Raw genomic sequence first — 20,216 nt, 5'->3', positions numbered from 1 at the left:
GCTTTCCCTTCACTAAATCCATGTTGACTTTGTCTCATTAATCCATGCTTTTGAATATGCTCTGTAATTTTGTTCTTAATAATAGTCTCTACCATTTTGCCCGACACCAACATCAGACTCACTGTTCTATAATTTCCCAGATCTCCTCTGGAACCTTTTTTAAAAATCAGCGTTACAAAAAAGGTTCCAGAGGAGATCCGGAAAATTATAGACCGGTGAGTCTGACGTCGGTCAGCCATTTTTAGAGCATAGACTGTAGAAGTCTGCATGGCACTGGCCTTGTTCTAAAATTTCTGAAGCTGTTGTCAGAGCCCCTGAAAAGTTCCACTCCAGCTCATCCAAATCTATTCAGCCTTGATCAGGGCACAGACTGTTGAAGTCTGCCGAGCACTGGCTTTCCTACCTAATCTCCGCTAAGCTTCTTTGGATCTGATCCTTCTAAACTTGAGTACTGCGTTCAATTCTGGTTGCCATATCTCAAAAAAGAGATAGCGGAATTAGAAAAGTTTCAAAGAAGCGTAACCAAAATGATAAAGGGGATGGAAGTCCTCTCATATGAGGAAAGGCTAAAGAGGTTAGGACTCTTCAGCTTGGAAAAGAGATGGCTGAGGTGGGATATGATTGAGGTCTACAAAATCCTGAGTTGTGTAGAACAGGTAAAAGCGAATAAATTTTCCACTCTTTCAAAAAGTACAAAGACTAGGGGACACTCAAGGAAGTTACATGGAAATACTTTTAAAACAAATAGGAGGAAATATTTTTTCACTCAACAAATAGTTAAGCTCTGGAACTCTTTGCCGGAGGATGTGGTAACAGCAGTTAGCATATCTAGGTTTAAAAAAGGTTTGGACAAGTTCCTGGAGGAAAAGTCCATAATCTGCTATTGAGATAGACATGGAGAAAACCACTGCTTGCCCTGGGATTCGTAGCATGGAAATGTTATAAAACATCAAACAAAAAAGGGGAAGCAAAGTTCTCCCGTAAAACAACACAAACAAACAAACAAAATGGAACGGAAGGATCAAAGCCCAGGATGTTAAAAAATGGCTTCTAGGAACAATATCCAATGCAAATATACATAGAAAGTAGTGTACAGAAGGTACTTTGAGATGGAGAAAACCCAAAATGTTTCGACAAGAAATTGCCTTCATCAGGGATCCTAATGTGTACTCTAAACACGTGTATTCTACCATTCAATACTGTGGAAATGTCACTAGAAAGCTGAAAGTTATGAAGTTAGAACTATTGACGTAAACAGAATCTATAGCATTTATGGTGCAAACCATCTCGAAAAGTAATACATTACTTTTTATGTATAGTCACATTGGATATTGTTCCCAGAAGACTGTTTTTGTTACTAAATTGTGCCATTTTTTAACATCCTGGCTTGTGGGTTTGGATCCTTCCATTCCTTTTTTTTTTTGTTTTTGTGTTGCTTTACGGAAGAATTTTGCTTCCCCTTTTTTGTCTGATATTTTATAATGGCAGCATAGGTACTTATACACTTTTAGGACCTGATGTTCAGCAAGCCTGCCCAGTGTTTAAGATTAAACATAATGTCAGGCACTTAATTGTATTCATATATTCAACAGTATTATCCATTTAATTAGTGCTGCTGAATTTTCATCTGACCAGCAGCTGGGCCAGGCCTATCCATTAAAGTTAGGCCTGCTACATTTTAAACTCACAACTTATCTTTTTGGCAGCTGAATATCGCAGATAAACATATAAATGCCAGTACTAGCTATGCCTCTCTTCAATGCTGGCTCCTTGTATGGATAAAATCAGTCTGTTGGGTGAGTGGAATGGCCCAAATTTATTTGTATAAGGGCTGAAAATTCACATATCAGCGAGTTTTGCATGTGCCAGCTGCCAACAAATGCATAGCTCACTTTGAATATCAGGCCTTTATAAAATATAAACTTGCATAGTTTATAAAATACACATAGGGTCCGATATTCAGTCTGTGGCGGGCAACGATTTTTCTCTCTGCCGCTGGCGTTAAACCAGGTATTCAATGTCAAGTCATTTCTGGTGACTAACATTAAATATCCGGGTTTATTTTGTCTGCTAAAAGGTTAACCGGCTATGTCGATATTCCGTGCTAACCAGTTAACCTTTTAGTGCTCAAAGATAGGCCTGCTGTTTAAACGGCCTGTTTTGACCACTCAACACAGCCAGTTTGGTGCTGAATGTCCGCGCCTTTATTCAGCGAGAGATAACTGGTTAAACGCTATTTAGCTGGTCAGGAGCTGTTTCTGGCCTGTTAAATAGTTTTGAATATTGGGGGTAATCAATAGAAATAGAATAAAATAAAACAGAGAAAAGAAAATAAGAGGATACCTTTTTTATTGGACTAACTTAATACATTTTTTGATTAGCTTTTGAAGGTAGCTCTTCGTCAGATCAGAAATAAGGTATCATCTTATTTTCTTTTCTCTGTTTTATTTTATTCTATTTCTATTGATTACCTTTAAAAGTGGACTAACACGGCTACCACATCTCTCTACTCAAGATGGAATATTGGGGGGATAGTCCCCAGTTTTTCTGAGAACTCTGCCATATTGCCCCCAGTATGTGGGGTGGGAGGCGATACAGTCTTACAAAATTTGCATGTACTTCACAGCTCCATCTCAGCTCTCCCCAAACTATGCCCCGAGGAATGCCTCCAAATGGTGCATATACAAGCACATCTTCCAACCACCCCACTTTCTTTCTGTTGTGTATGATCTCCTGGGTCATCCTTGCCCATACTGAAAAACTAAATACATGTATTTGGAAGGCAATGGGTGAAGTGTAAGAAGAACCAGATTTACCTCTAAAGCACTTTGAGGTACAGGAATGGGTGGAAAAAGCCAAGAAATCATTTGGCGGCTTAAGGATGCAAAAGCAGCCCTTTGGACTCTCGGTCTGAAAAGGTGCCTCCTCTGGCCTGACAGCACTTTTTCACACGCACTGCTCCATCTGAGCAGCACAGTTCCATCAGATTTGTGTTGTTACAGATGCAGTGGTGAGCCAGTGGCAATTCAGTTTTATAGTGTTGCAAATGCCTCCAGTCCTTGAACCTCCATTGCTTTATGGGAGTAGATCCAATAGGATATAGCCGCTTGAGCTGAGCAGTACATGTGAGAAGATACTATCTACCGGATAGAGGAAGAGAAGCCTCTTTCAGCCCGGTTCACCTACTCAGTTTAGTGGGAAATCCGGGCCTGAGTGTACGTGGAAGTGTCTGTTTATGAGAGATGCTCAGAATAGCTACTGGGCTACTTTTGGTAAATCATCAGTTATGAAGTGACTGAAATGGACTAGCACTTGGTCTCTAGAGACAATACAGGAAGTTGCAGCATAAAGCAATATGGCGACCTCATTTCCTGATTTGAGATAATAGAATGGGTTGGAATCACATAGCTCCATCAGTCACTAATGTCACACGATCCTGAAATGTACAATATAAAGAATCCTGTGCTGTGCATTTCTCTGAATGTGACGGAGTGGAGGGCACTTTTCAGTTTAAAAAATTTAAGCAGACAACTGTTTAGTTACCTGGGCAAACTCATTTGAAAATGATCTCATATTGACTCCGCTCTGTGCATATCTGTTCAGAGGCACTAGAGTAAAGCAAATGCAATGCCCTTTTGTGTGTGTGTGTGTGGGGGGGGGGGGGGGGGGTGGTTCACAAATAACATTGCTTGCTGCTTTCTTCATTTGCAGCACAATATGACACTTAGAACTTTCTAGAGTAATACTCCAGGCACACTGAAACAATTCTCACTTTTTGGGATGGTCCACCCTTGGCATCTCTGCTGCATGAGTATCCAGGCCAGGACAGAAGGAGTTTCTCACACAGCTGAGCATGTCTTCATTATTCACCAGTGGGGTCAAAGCATGTTTAAGAATCATGTATTCTAATCTAATTTGATCTCAATTCCTGGAAGGGCAGATTATTAGCATTAATAAATTAATAAGTTACTTGCTTTTGTAACCTGAATTTTGTATGAATTTCTTGAATTGGCAGGGAAGGAATAACTTGACACTGTGGGTAAAGTTTAAAGTTATAAATGAGGAGGAAGGGATGAACTGATACTCCATTGTCTCAGTTACAAACTTAGGCCCCCACTAACTAACTTGCATTTAGACAAATTATCTGCAAAAGTTAACCTGCAGTAGTAGCTGTAAAGCTGCTATAGTAAGTGCAAGGGGTATTCATGTCACTTGGGGAAAAGCTCTCATGCCACTAATTCTGGGCTAATGGTCACTTCTATACATTAATGATGCAGCTTTGAATGCAGAATTTAGTTAACTATACTTCTGGAGGTGTGGTTGATTGTTTCATGTTACCTGCCATATTAACAGTTAAAATATATTAATGACACCCGTGTTAACTGTGAGGTGTACTCCCCCCCCCCCCCCCCCCCCCACCTTATTATCTGAAATTCTACGTTAGGTGTTAAACACAACAGAGCTAATCAGCTCTGTTTATGTGGTGTATTAACTACTTTTGAAATTCTGCATTTAATGTTAAAGAGAAATTAGGGCTTACCTTCTAACTTTCTTTCCTTGAGTCCCTCCAGACCAGTCCAGACAGTTGGGTATACACTGTCCTGCCAGCAGATGGAGACTGAGAACTACAGTCTCAATGCCTTCAACCAAAGGGTTCTGTGCAACCTGTATTCCTGTATTTCTATTGACAAAGCACAGATGGACCCCCCCCCCCCCCCACAAACCCGTGGTGAGATACAGAGTGCTCAGTTCAGGGGTGTTTGAGCGGAAGGGGATAGGCTGACAGGGAGTGCACAGTCAGGGGTGTGTTTGACAGAAAAGGGATAGACTGACAGGGAGTGCTCAGTGCAGGGAATGTGCATGAAGGGAATGGAGAGGGGTCAAAGGGAGTGTTCAGTGCAAGGGTGTGCATGAGGGGAAGGGTATGGGGAAACACTAAGCTTGGTTTTCTCAAGAACTTTGGATCTTTAAGCGCGAAGGATAGAAACTGGAAAGGAGATGGTGGAACTCTCCCCTGGATGAAGACTGGCTAAACTGTAGGAAGCACATGACAAAGTATCACCATGCCGTAACAGCAACCAAAAAACATTTCTCTCAATGCATTGCACGGGCTGCCAGTTCAACCAAGCAACTGTTCAGTATAGTAAACAGCCTACTGCAGCCCCCACAACAGAACCAGCCTACCCAGTCAAAACTGAACAGTGATTTTGCTGCATACTTTGCCAACAAAATTAAAAGTCTCCTCCAGGATTTATAGGCAGTCCCACCCAGCTTCCAATCAGTTAACCAGGAGTGCACAAAATTGCCCCCTCCTGACAGAGACATATGGGACACTTTTAACCCAATGCCTTGACAAAATCCTAAGAGACCTTCAACTAACTACCTGCTCCCTCAACCCCTGCCCATCAAAGATAGGCAGCAGGCAAGTATGGGCCTCATAGAAGGTGCCACTAAAATTGTGAACTCTTTTTTTTCTTTCTAATGGGCAACTACCAACAGCATTAAAAAGGGGAATGGTTCAATCTTTGCTAAAGGAAAACAACCTCGACCGTGACAAACTTGAAAGTTACTGGCCTGTGTCCAACATCCTATTTCTAGGGAAACTTATAGAACAAGCAGTCTGTGTTCAACTCAGTGATTGGCTAGAAGAGAGAAACTGGCTAGATCCATGTCAATCTGGATTCAGACCCAGTTATGAAACAGAAATGGGCCTTATATCATATCCCTACTAGATGATCTTCACAGAAAGTGAGACGGGATTTGCCTCGGTGTTAGTACTGTTTGGCAGCACCTCATCGCAACCATGGGCATTGACCTGTGGGGTACCACAAGGGTCAATACTGTCACCCATGCTGTTCAATATCTACCTTAAACCACTAGCTGATTGTGGTCAATGGACACTCAGCTCTAAATCTACATGGATGAGGATCAGCTACTCACACCCAATGAACCGGATTTACCTACAGCCCTGAGTAAACTGATTACCTGTCTAACATCAATTCAAGAATGGGCTAAGCACAACAAACTTTGCCTGAACCTAAGTAAAACTGAGCTTCTCTGGGTCCCTAACACGAGTGGACACATACCTGACATCAAAATCTCTTTTGGGAAGTACAAACTCCCCCTCAAATCACAAGCAGTGGCGTAGCCACAGGTGGGCTTGGGTGGGCCAGGGCCCACCCATTTATGGCTCAGGCCCACCCAACAGTAGCACATGTTTAGTGGTAACTGGTGAGAATCCCAAGCTCCGCCAGCTGAAGATTTTCCCATGATGGTAATGAAAACGCTACACGACACCGGCACATGCTCAGTTTTCAGTGCATGCCTGCTGCCAAGGTGGAAAGAAGCGTTTTCCCACCAGCTGAGATAATTTTTTGGGTGGTGGGGGAGAACACTTGGTGCCCACCCAATTCTTGCCTAGGCCCGCCCAAAATCTGTTGTCTGGCTACGCCCCTGACCACAAGTCAGGAAACGTGGAATACTTACTCTGATTCTCCAAATCCAAGCAACCTTCAAGAACTGCTTCTACTATTTGCGACAACTACCCTGCCTCTCTCCTTACATCAAAAAGGAAAATCTTATCCCAGTTGTGCATGCCATGATAACATCAAGACTGTATTATTGTAATGCACTCTATAATGGTCTGACTACAAAGGGCCTGCACCAGCTCCAGTTGATTCAGAATGACTGCAGCAAGACTCATAGAAGGTTGCAAGCAACGTGACCACATCACACCATTTTTGCAAAAACTTAATTGGCTACCAGTACAATACAGGGCTAAATTTAAAACTGTATGTCTGATCTTCAAGGCCCTTAAAGGAAGTGGCCCCAAATTCTTATTTTCTAACTCCTCTTATTCTCTTACCTATCTATATGTTCCATCTTTGCTTATACCCTACTATGAGTGCTCAGTGCAGGGGTGTTCCTGAGGGGAAGGGGATGGGGTGACAGAGAGTGCCCTTTTGTTAAATTCTAAACTCTGAAGCCAGGTGATCATGGACTTATTCAGCTCTATTATATCCTAATCCTGTGCTTTCTTAGCTGTGTTCTCACATGAATAATACCATAGAGCAGAGAAAAACTGTATTCTTCTTCTAGCCATGCTTTTAGTATAGGTTTGTTGGATTGGTTAGTATTGGTTAACACAGTAGTTCCTAACCTGGTGCCTTACCCAAAATGTTTGGTGTTCACAGTGAAAATGTGTGAACTGGATGTCACTAAGCTTGGTGAAAGCCCATAGTGTGGATATACTTGGTGTTACAGGAAAATCAGTGCCCTGCAATCAAAATGAGACTATATCTGGTAATTTTCCATAGAGTCTCTACTAAGCCCAGTCCAGGGGAGGGGCCGGGAAGTTATGGGGTGAGACTATATAAACTCATGGTTGTGGAGAGAAAGTATCTTTTCCCTGAAAGCTGAAAACCAGAATGAAGCTGGACTACAAGCTAAACCACCATGTCTACTTCATTCAGGTAGCAGGACCTGGAATAGAGAAATGCTCTGTTCCAATAAGAGAACAGATACAGTGTGGAAGCAGCCATGTGGAAGGGTTCCTGTTTTTACCTAGTAGGTCTAGCACTGACTGAACCGGTTGGGTCTCTGAGCTTACAAGGATTTGGAGGCAAAGAGATTAGAAGGGGTGCCTAGAGGTCCCCAAATATCTGAACAGTTGAAAGAGAGAGAGAGAGACACACATGTGGATTCAATTCCCCAGGAGAGATTCCTACTACCTGTAAAGGGAAGGAAATCCAACACATGCTAAATCAGCAAGGGACCTAAGAAGTTGCCTGTTAGACCTAAGTAGAGGAGTGTGGTAGCCGGGTTAGTCCACTCTTAAGGTTATCAATAGAAATCAAACAAAATAAATGCTTTGATGTCCCCATGCATACCTCCAACCCACCCCCATCCTCCCACCCTGTCAGACTGTCATAGTAACGCTTGAATGTTTTCACTTATATACACTGTCAGCTAGCACATTTGCTTATTTCCGATCTGAGGAAGAAGGGCGACCTTCGAAAGCTAATCAAGAAATGTATTAAGTTATGTCCAATAAAAAAGGTATCATCTTATTTTCTTTTCCATGTTTTATTTTGTTTGATTTCTATTGATAACCTGTTAGACCTAGAAAGGAATGAGTCAGAGGAATGCAAGGGAGAGCCTGGCCTTTAGGACTGTGGAAGGAAGAGATAGTGCTGTTATGAATACACACACTCCCACCAACCTGAGTCTCCTCTCTCCATCACAATCCCACCTGCCTGAGTGATGGCTAAGAATTCCTATTGCAGCCTTTCCAGGCCTGGCCAGTTTGGGGAGCAGAATCTTGCCACTAAGCCACCACGCTGACTGATCCATGTGTGATTTTTATTTTCACTATAAGCACTTTATTAAATATATTGAATATATAACCAAAAAACACACAACATCACACATCTCAAAGTTAGTCAAAGCTCTACCAATCCCACCCCCAACCCCAACATCTTACCACAGATTAGCAATTAGCATCCATTACATGTGGAGTTGACTGAAGAATAAATGCTGTAGGCAGGCTGGGTGCAAATCTGTTAGAATCACACATGGATAACCAGATTTGCACCCAGCCTACCTACAGCATCTACTCTTTAGTCAACTCCACATGTAATCAATCATAAATGTAGCATGTCCGTCATATGTTTTGCTTATAAAGTTATTTGAAAACCTTAGAAGAAGTGGGTGTCCTTGCATATTACTTTCACTAGTCCTCAGAATTTGGACTGTATTTATCTGGTGCATCCATCCTTCGATCCAGCTGAACTACTCCCATATCTGTGTCTTTTTTTTTTACAGACAGAATGTGCCAACTACATCCGCCTGTTGCACCCCTACAATCGGACACACCTGCTAGCCTGTGGAACTGGAGCCTTCCATCCTGTCTGTACATTTATCTATGTGGGACACCGGGGAGAGGTGAGTAAATGTCTGCACAGTGTGGTGTCACTCTGGAACACTGAAAAATGTGATTGTGGAGACAGCGGGCCACCAGGAAGAGACAAGTGTGTGCAGTCTCCTCAAGACACTTTCTCTAGTCCTCAGGCAGGATGTCAATGAGTGTGTGGAGAGACTCCATGGTACATAAAAGGTCCTTTTTACCAAGCTGTGGTAAAAGGGGCCCTGCAGTAGCATCAGCACGTGGATTTGCCACACGCCTAGGCCCCTTTTACCTCAGTCGGTAAAAGGCAAAAAAAGGAAATGACTGTGAGGAAAGTAGCCGTTTTCGGAGGGAGCCCTCTCCACCACCTACTTAGCAGGCGGTAAGGGCTCCTGCACTAATGCAGCGGTAACTGGGCAGAGATTACCAACGGGTAAGCCCCGGCGCAGAAAATAAAAAATTTTCTATCACGCTGGAAATGGCACACAGTGGCAGTGGCACCACCAGCTCATAGTGCTGAAATGACGAGAAGCAAAGCAGCGATATGGGTACCACCGCTTTGTAAAAGGGGCCCAAAGAGAGGTGAGTGTATACAAAGAGTAGGGATGTGCACAGGGCAAATGCTTTCAGTTCATGTGGCCTTTATTCATAGTTCTACGACTTTTGGAAGTTAGTTTCATACATTTATTTTAACACAAATTTTTTATGTGCATTAAATCGATTTAGTGCACAATAACACTCCCCCTCCCCCCGTTTACCAAGCCGTGCTAGCGGCTGCCATGTGGTAATGACGACACAGCCCATTCACTTTGAAAAGGCATTGCTGCATGGCTATCAAATGTGCATTCCTACCAAGTATCCTTCCTGGGCCAGTGGCAGGAGGTGTGTGTGTGTTTGCAGCAGGACCAGCTTAAAGGTGGGTCAGTAAAGTACCAAAAGCCGGCCTCACCAGATCGCCCCTGCTTAGCAATAGGAGGTTGTGCCTTCACTCTCACCACTGTGCTATGCTTCTGCCAGCTCTGACATAGCATCGTGACATTTTTAAAAACACTTCCTTGCATTCAGCAAGATCTCCAGTATGTGAATTTTAAAACCATGGGCATGGTTTGCAAGCGCTTGCTGCAATCAGCTTTGCATACGGGCCTGGTAGGAACTTCTAAGCATCACAACAGGAGCTATTGGCCACCCCTTTATTGGTATTGTCAGAATTAACTTTGACCTACCAATGAGCATTCAGCTGTGCTGTACCAGTACTCTGGAAAATATTTCTGTGAAAAATCCAGAAGAGAATGAATACTTGTCTTAAGACGAGGCCCACCAAGCCTTTGGTTAGCTTTCTGTGGCTTGGCCTGTTCTGCATTCTCTCCCAGTCCTCAAGGGCTGCCAGTGGGTCAGGTTTTCAGGTTATCCCTAATGAATATGCATAATTCTATAGTGAGATCAATACCTTTCACTCCAGGCACTTAATTAAGGCGCTTAATATTGCCTTTTAAGCTTCCCGTTGTCTCCTTCCAATGTTTCAATGTTTTTGTTCCATTGTTATATTCCTTAACGATACTTCGATTGTCTCGCATAACTCTGCACAATGTAATCCATAACCAAGTTGTAACAAATTGTATCTCCATTATTCATATCATATTGTAAGCCACACTGAGCCCGCAAAAAGGTGGGAAAATGTGGGATACAAATGCAATAAAATAAATAAATATTAAATCTGTGACTGCATAGTAAGTTTTCACTATCCTTTTATTATCTTTTCAATATGCATAAGTACATAAGTAATACCACACTGGGAAAATACCAAGGGTCCATAGAGCCAGTGGCGTACCTAGGGTAGTTGACACCCGGGGCCGGTCATTTTTTAACACCCCCCCCCCCCCCAAATCCAGTACTAGGCATACCGAGAATACAAAACATCAGGACCTATAGAGCGATTCTACCATACCATAAGCAGTAATTTCTACGAGTCACACAAGGAAAAGGAAAGCATCTTAAACACTACAGTGAGCACTAGAACATCAATTCACCTATTGTAAAACGAAACCAGACAGAATAATACAGATCGTCGATCCTGCACAGTCAATGCCAACTGAAAGCCATGTCTTTTTCACAAACACAGATATACCCTAATCCACTATAGAATAAGTAGTAATATTTAAACTTTCTATTTAGACAATAATTAAACTGAACTCCCAAGATGCCAGACTCTGCATACAATGCAACACCACAGAAACAGAAAACGTCCCCTAGTACTGTGCAAAATATAAAGACAGCAGATGTAAATTTGAAAAAACTAACAAATACCAATCACCACTTTACAAATTAACAAATAGAAATAAAACAAATAATATCATTTTATTGGACTAATACATTTAGCTTTCAGAGACCAAAATCTCCTTCCTCAGGTCAATACAGTATAGTGCTGTTACATTATCCTATCCTGACCTGAGGAAGGGGGTTTTGTTCTCTGAAAGTTAAGTCAAAATGTATTAAAATTAGTCCAATAAAAAGATGACCTTATTTACATGTTCTACTTATAAACATTTATTAACACAGCTACAATACTATATCCTAAAGCAAAATAATTAAAATATATATTTACAGTTTGTTGTCTCTGGTTTCTGCTTTCCTCATCTTCTTTTCACTGTCTTCCTTCCATCCAGCATGTCTTCGCTCACTCTCTGCCATCCAGTGTCTGCCCTCTCTAATGTCTCTTCCATCCACTGTCTGCCCTCTCTCTTCCTTCCATCCACATCTGCCCTCTATCTCTGCCCCTTCCATCCACCATTTACCCCTGTCTGCCTCTTTCTCTCTCCCCCTTCCACCCACCATCTGCCCTTTCTCTCTGCCCCTTCAATCCGTCTGCCCTCCCTCTCCCATCCATCCAAGGTCTGCCCTCCCTCACGCTCCCCACTTCCATCCAGGGTCTGTCCCCTCTCTCTCTGCCCCCTCTTTTCAGCCCCCTTATTCCACCTGCCCCTAGTTCCAGCCCCAGCCCACATCTCCCACCTGCCCCCCTTTTCAGCCCCACTATCCCACCAGTCCCCAGCCCTTTTCTCCCATCAGTCCCGAGCTTCAGCCCCAGCCAGTTCTCCCTGTCCCCTTTAAAGCCCCCAGTTTCAGCCCCTGCCTCGTTTCAGCCCCCAGTTCCAGTACTAGCCCCCTTATCCCAAATACCCTCCTTTTCAGCCCCCAGTTCCAGCCCCCTTCATCCACCACATGCCTTGCATCCCCCCTTTTCAGCCCCAGACCCATACTCCCACCTGCCCCAGGCATGGACCCATTTTCCCTCCTGGCCCCTTGTCAGACCCCAGACCCCTTCTCCCATCTGAGCACTCCCCTCCCCAATCCCCTTCTCCCCTATGACCACCCCCACCCTCCCCAATCCCCTTCTCCCCTCTGAGCTCCCCAATCCCCTTCTCCCCTCTAAACACCCTCCCCAATCCCCTTCTCCCCTATGAGCACCCCCACCCTCTCCAATCCCCTTCTCCCCTATGAGCACCCTCCCCAATCCCCTTCTCCCCTACGGTATGAGCACCCCCACCCTCTCCAATCCCCTCTGAGCACCCTCCCCAATCCCTTTCTCCCCTACGGTATGAGCACCCCCACCCTCTCCAATCCCCTTCTCCCCTCTGAGCACCCTCCCCAATCCCCTTCTCCCCTACGGTATGAGCACCCCCACCCTCTCCAATCCCCTTCTCCCCTCTGAGCACCCTCCCCAATCCCCTTCTCCCCTATGAGCACCCCCACCCTCCCCAATCCCCTTCTCCCCTATGACCACCCTCTCCAATCCCCTTCTCCCCTATGAGCACCCCCACCCTCTCCAATCCCCTTCTCCCCTATGAGCACCCTACCCAATCCCCTTCTCCCCTACGGTATGAGCACCCCACCCTGTCCAATCCCCTTCTCCCCTCTGAGCACCCTCCCCAATCCCCTTCTCCCCTATGAGCACCCCCACCCTCTCCAATCCCCTTCTCCCCTATGAGCACCCTACCCAATCCCCTTCTCCCCTACCGTATGAGCACCCCCACCCTCTCCAATCCCCTTCTCCCCTATGAGCACCCCCACCCTCCCCAATCCCCTTCTCCCCTATGACCACCCTCCCCAATCCCCTTCTCCCCTATGAGCACCCCCACCCTCTCCAATCCCCTTCTCCCCTATGAGCACCCTACCCAATCCCCTTCTCCCCTACCGTATGAGCACCCCCACCCTCTCCAATCCCCTTCTCCCCTCTGAGCACCCTCCCCAATCCCCTTCTCCCCTATGAGCACCCCCACCCTCCCCAATCCCCTTCTCCCCTATGACCACCCTCCCCAATCCCCTTCTTCCCTCTGAGCCCCCCCTAAAGCCACCACCCTGCTTTTTTTTTTTTTTAATCCGTGCAGCGATGCAGGCAGCGCCTCGCGTCTGCCCTGCATGAACTGAAAAGAGGAAATCGCTTTGCTGACGTCGGGCCTTCCCTCGCTTGTTGTCCCGCCCTCTTTTGAGGTAACTTCCTATTTCCTCGAGGGCGGGACAACAAGCGAGGGAAGGCCCGACGTCAGCAAAGCGATTTCCTCTTTTCAGTTCATGCAGGGCAGACGCGAGGCGCTGCCTGCATCGGGGATCGCTGCACAGTGCACGAATTTAAAAAAAAAAAAAAAAAAAAAAAAAGCTGTCGGCTCTCGCGGAGCACCCCCCACCCGCTGACACCCGGGGCGGACCGCCCCCACCGCCCCCCCCCCTTGGTACGCCACTGCATAGAGCCCAGCATCCTGTCCATGACAGCGGCCAATCCAGGCCAAGGGCACCTGGCAAGCTTCCCAAACGTACAAACATTCTATACATGTTATTCCTGGAATTGTGGATTTTTCCCAAGTCCATGTAGTAGTGGTTTATGGACTTGTCCTTTAGGAAACCGTCTAACTTATAGCTCTATTTGTTCTTGTATCTCTATACTCATACCACATTCATTCCAACTCATACTACACAGCACTCATTCCAACTACTAAATTTATACTACATTTATATTGACCGCTGCAGGCAGAATTAGCCCCAGATATTCAATGCCAGGCCATGTCTGGCCACCAACATTGATTAACCGGGATTAATTCCTCAATTGCTAGCTGCCGTAGATGTGCCTCCTTCTGATACCTGCTCCCCCCTCCCAGAAGTAAAGGAAGAGCTCCCCCCAGAAATGCAACCCCCCCCCCCCCCCAATGGTAGCAGGCTTAATTGCCTGTTTGTCTGGTGGTCCAATGGCAGCCTCCCTAAAATGGCTGCCACGATCTCTAGCGGTAGCCTCACTTGCAGTACTTCGAAATATTAATGCATTTACAGCTCTTTCAACCCACATTCTCATGTCTCTCTCCCTCAAGCCAGTCTACAGCGATGCGGACAACAACACAACACGTGGAGCAAACAAGAGTTGTAAATTCTCTCTAGTCGAGCATCAAGTAGGCTCAGGTTCACCAACAAGTCTCTGCCAGTTGACTGCAAATGCTGCCCTGTAACCTCCTTCTCAAGTGTATAACCCAAATAAACAGGGCCAACTCCTTGCAGAACTTTGGAAATAACTATTAACCATTGAAATTAATACAAAAATCAATATACAACCAATGCAGTTGCTGGAATATAGGGGCACACATGAGCAGACAGATGCAATCTTCCTATAATCCTGGTTGCTGTATTTTGTAAAATCTGCAACCTTTTCAAAGTTCTTTGTTGAAGATCTGCGTAAGCAGAGTTACAATAATCTAATTATGTTAAGACCATTGCCTATACCACAAGCTTATAATCATAAAGTTCACAGAGTTGATATCGAGCGTGGTTTAAGGGAGAGGTCTTGCTCACTTAAACCATGCTAAGCAGGCTGTCACAGGCTGCTGAGATATGAGGCTGAGAGTGTGAGGTGATGTGTGTGTGAATATAATGGAGTCATACTCAAGCTGTCACATGCAGCTGAGGTGTATGGCTGAGTCTTTGTGAGAGTGTGAGGTGATATATGTGTAAACATGGTGCATTCAGACACAGGCTCTGTCACAGGCCACTGAGGTGTGGGGCTGGATCATTCTGAGAGTGTGAGACAGTGCTGTTTGCCCTTTACTTACCCTCTGGGCAACCTCAAGCATAAATCAGAGCAGATGTAAGGACAGCTGTGTTCTCATCTGCTCCTTTGAGGATGCTCTTTGAAGATTTATTACAAGGCAAAGAGGACCTTTGTGGCAAATCGTTTACAGCAAAAGAACTGTAGACATTTCAACAGTTAACAGGTCCAGTGACCACTACGCCCCTAGTCCTCCACATACTTACAGAGATGTAGAAAAAGAAACACAGACACACACAGAAAACAGGCACAGAGGGGGAAGAAATATAGACACACAGAGAGAGAAGCACATTAAGACAGGAACAAATAGGAAGACCACCCCCACCCCCACCCCCACACCCACACACACACATAAAAGGTCACTGTTTTTAGCCTGGTGACAATGACCTGACTGTAATGTGTGGCAGGACAGAGAAGTGAAGTGTGTCTGAGACAGACTTTCTGCAGCCCCTGCTGAAAAACTGTTTTGTGTGAGGAAATGAGGAGGTGACAGAGGCCTGCGGCATGTCAGAAGTCACGCTTGCCAAAGCAGAGAGTAGAGTGTAAAGAGAAGAAAAGAAAAGAGTGTCCATGCCTCCAGCCCTCCCTGCTGATGTGCCACAGCTGGCTGGGTTAAACTGCTAGTGACCTCTGCCATTCTCTGGGATCCAACTTTACAAATAAACTCTAGCATTATGAAATTGGGTCCTTCTCCAGTAGACTCCAGCCTCACCCACACATCCTGTTTAAATTGTCTTTAGAAAATGTCACACTTCCTTAGTGAATGATGCTTTCAGAGTTGGAGAATCAGAATCTTGAGTCACAGGCAGCAGGGCTGGAGAATTAATCCTTTATGTTACACAATGAGCTCAGGGCTGGAGTAGTAACACTGTATACAGTATATTACACAGTGAGCCCATGGTTCTGGAGTATCAGTGTTTTATGTTACACACTGAGCTCAGGGCTGGAGTATGAGCATTAAATATATATATTATGTTACATGAATTTAATGTTTATATGATACCAGAACCTAAGCAGAATATGAGATCGGATAAAGTGATTTTTACGAGGGGCAGGCTAGATGCGGATCACCTCTGGAATGAAGTTGGACTTCAGTTATCCCAATTATTTTTAGATTCATTTACATCAAATCAAAAATTTGAAACGTGGGGTAATATAATCAGGAAGGTTAGCCGAAATTGGGTGGCGGAGCAGGTGGGGGAAGAGAGGTTGGTGGTTGGGAGGCGAGGATAGTGGAGGGCAGACTTATACGGTCTGTGCCAGAGCCGGTGATGGGAGGCGGGAAATACTGCTGGGCAGACTTGTACGGTCTGTGCCCTGAAAAAGGCAGGTACAAATCAAGGTAAGGTATATACATATGAGTTTATCTTGTTGGGCAGACTGGATGGACCATGCAGGTCTTTTTCTGCCTTCATCTACTATGTTACTATGTTATATGATTGCTCCTATTAGATCAAGAAAGGATAGACATTATAAAGAAGAGCCTTGGGGGCTCATTTTTGAAAGAGAAAAACGTCTAAAAAGTGGCATAAAGCAGCATTCGGAAGTTTTTCTCACAAAAATGTCAAAATCCAGTATTTTCGAAACCTATTTTTAGATGTTTTTCTATGAAGTCCATCAGAAGTGCATTCAAATCACAAGGGGGCGTGTCAGGGCGTTTTGAAAGCGAGATTAGGGCATGCCTAACAGTTGGACATTTTACAGCCATAATGGAACAAAACAAAAACAACCAGACTAAAACCAAGATGTTTTGGTCTAGACTACTACTACTACTACTTAACATTTCTAGAGCGCTACTAGGGTTACGCAGCGCTGTACAGTTTAACAAAGAAGGACAGTCCCTGCTCAAAGGAGCTTACAATCTAAAGGACGAAATGTCAAGTTGGGGTAGTCTAGATTTCCTCAATGGAGGTATAATGGTTATGTGCCGAAGGCGACATCGAAGAGGTGGGCTTTGAGTAAGGATTTGAAGGTGGGCAGGGATTACTACACTAGTCCCCCAGACTACCTGTTTTCAGAATTAATAAGGCACAAAAAGGTGCCCTAAATGCCCAGATGACCACTGGAGGGAATCAGAATCAGGGGTGACCCCCTCCCACCCCCCAAAAATGTGAATAAAAATATGACTTACCAGCCTCTATGACAGCTGCAGATGTTAAAGTCAGGTCTATTAGAGCAGCATGCAGGTCCCTGAAGTAGTGTAGTGGTTGGTGCAGTACACAGTGGGGGACCCAGATCCCTGTCTCCCTCTACCTGTCACACTTGTGGTGGAAACTGTGACCCCTCCCAATGTCACCAAAACCCTACTATACCCACATATAGGTGCCCCTTTCATCCATAAGGGCTCTTATAGTGGGGGACAGTGGGTTTTGGAGGGCTCAGGGGACAAGATAAGAGAGTAAAGGTGAGATGTGTACCTGGGAGCATTTTTATGACATGCACAGAAGTGCCCTCTAGGGTGCCCCATTGCTCTCCTAGGATGTCTGGGGGACTAGTGTAGTAAAAATGCTGGCTCCTCCTACATCCCAATACATTTTGCACCTATTCATTTTTTTTTTCCGAACATGGACCAAAAAACAAGACGTCCAGATGACAAAACCTTGTTCAAAACAGTATTTTCGGGGGGAAAAAAAAGACATTTTTCTTTTTTGAAAATGACCTTCTTTCCTATTCGGATTTTGGACATTTGTGCAAAACATCCAAAATTGGACTTAGATATCAAAAATGCCCCTCCACATATTCTCCAGACTTAGCCATATTGAAACATAAATATGGACAGCTTGAATGACGTTGGTCTAAACCTAGAGAGGAAAATTATTACTTAACCTGGAAGCCCTGCACATCTCTCTATATAAAACGCACCTCCAACGTTCTAATGAAGCCGGAACTTCCGTAGTTGTGTAGATCGCTTTTGCCCATGAGTGTGTGCTCCGCCCTCGCGTTACAACGTGATGACATCAAGGGCGGAGCACTCACACTCACCAACTCACCGTGGGAGGGAGAGAAGGAGGGAGGGTGGGGGATTACCTTGCTAGTGCCCGATCGTCATGATGTCGAATCGCATCGCTCAGACGCATAACGCACCTATCCACCACCCAAACAACATCAATCGCCGGCACAGAGAAGAAGAGAAATGTGGCTGTCGTCAGCACAGGTACGCGACGGCGAAGGGGGAGGGTTTTCTGCGGGAAGGGTAAATCGTGATTGCCTGATGTTGGATGGTATAGGTATTGGAGGCAATGTGCTGAAATGGTTTGAAGGTTTATTTGAAACAAAGATATATGCAAGTCTGCTAGCCAAGTGGACTTTCCAGCCCATGGAACATGAAACAGGGTGTTCCTCGGGATTCACACCTCTCTACAACCTCTTCAACTTATATTTTTATTTATTTATTTATATATATATTTATTGGGATTTATTAACTGCCTTTATGAGGAGATTCACCCAAGGTGGTGTACAGCAGGTACAGTTTAACATAAAAGTTACAATTTTATTAACAGCATAACAATAGTAAAATAACCAAGACTAAGCATAGATACAATAAATGAGGTAAACATGAAAACAATAAATTGCATCCTAACAATAGAACTACTGTGAAACAGCATCAAAAATATACACATTTGACAGCACTGGAATTCAAATATCAGCGATATAATTCAATGTTAGCATAATACTAATGATACACCTAATAAACATGCATTAGAACAACTAACATAGATAGGATGCTAAAGATTTTCTACAATATGGCTTTTACCAATATGGCTCTGTGAGCTTAAAGACACTACCTACCTTAGAGACATTGTATCCCGTCTTTTTTGGCTATACACTCATCTCTGGAGAATCACAAATAAGAATTTTTGACCCCTGAAGCAGGCGCCTGTTGCGCCGAAATACGGCCCATGCCGGGCCATCATTCAATAAAGGAAGACATTGATTATCCCGATCCTGAAAGCCCAGTATTGCTTTTTTTTGTTTCTGTATTATTTTGTATGCTGTTTGACCCTCTCTTTTGTGATTGCGTATACATCTTATCATTCAGAACATACTATTATTATTATTATTACATTTGTACCCCGCGCTTTCCCACGTACCGAGCCCATATGCCATGCGCCCTCCCTGCCCATTTTCAAGTCCTTACTCAAAGCCCATCTCTTCTCCCTTGCTTTTGGCGCCTAACCACCTTCCCCATTCATGATACTTACACTGACTACATAGTTCGTAACCTTTAGATTGTAAGCTCTCCTGAGCAGGGACTGTCCTTCCCCATGTTTAAACTTGTACAGCGCTGCGTAACCCTGGCAGCGCTATAGAAATGCTAAGTAGTAGTAGTCAATGCGGCTTACATAGTAATTTGAAATACAAAGTTAATAGAATTTTTATTTTATTTTATTTAACATCCATCTATTAAACAATAAATGTTGGACACAGGAAATATATAATTTTGGAACTTAATTGGAAAATTTAAATTCTTTTAGACCACAACTTAAGACAAGATACAAGGTAAATATTATATTACATGAAAAAGAAAAACAAAATTAAGAGCAGGATCAAAAGAGGCAGTCCACAGCCAGGTCAGCGAGTACACATGCCCTATTAAGTTACCGGGGTCAAACTTTCTACACTTTCTTTTGAAATCAAAAATTCCTTCAATTTCTTGGGATCCATAAATATATGTAACAGAATTCAATATTCTAATACAATGACAGGGAAAAATTAATTTAAACGATCCTCCAAAGGCTGAAGTTCTGAATTTTAAACCGAGAAACTCTCGCCGTCGGGCTTGAGTCTCTGTTCAAATCAGGAAAAATTTGAATGGTTTGGCCAAGAAATTTACAATTCATATTTTTAAAATAAAGTTTAAAGGTATTTGATTTGTCCATTTCCAGTGCGAATGAGACAATGAGAGTAGTTCTTTCAGTAATTAGTTCTAATGAGTTTTCTAAAAACTCTGTAATATTAAGTTCTGGTTGCTGTGGTTGAGGATTCAGGAGGTTCACTGTTCTCCCAGTTATGTACACTGTTCGGGTAATGGGTGGAAATCCCTCCGCTGGTACACCTAATATTTCTCTAAAATACTTCCTCAACATGTCCATAGCTGGGATTAATGGCAACTTTGGGAAATTAATAAAACGCAGGTTATTTTTTTCCCCTGATTCTCAAGAAATTCTAGCTTTCATGCAAGAATCTCTCTGTCCTTTGCCACATTCCCAGCAAATTTTTTTAAGG

At 44.0% G+C, this 20,216-nt stretch overlaps 1 protein-coding gene across 1 annotated transcript in view; it reads left to right on the top strand.

The window, feature by feature from the left end:
- Positions 1 to 20,216, top strand: part of SEMA3G (semaphorin 3G) — a 260,655-nt gene that overhangs the window by 179,072 nt on the left and 61,367 nt on the right. The window contains exon 4 of the mRNA XM_030205931.1: positions 8,824 to 8,943. Coding sequence (XP_030061791.1) covers positions 8,824 to 8,943 — 120 coding nt within the window. The remainder of the gene's footprint in view (positions 1 to 8,823; positions 8,944 to 20,216) is intronic.

The sequence above is a fragment of the Microcaecilia unicolor genome, chromosome 6, assembly GCF_901765095.1.
Source record: "Microcaecilia unicolor chromosome 6, aMicUni1.1, whole genome shotgun sequence".
NCBI lineage: Eukaryota > Metazoa > Chordata > Amphibia > Gymnophiona > Siphonopidae > Microcaecilia > Microcaecilia unicolor.
The sequence above is the reverse complement of the archived record's forward strand: the minus strand, read 5'-3'. Positions and strand labels throughout refer to the sequence as shown.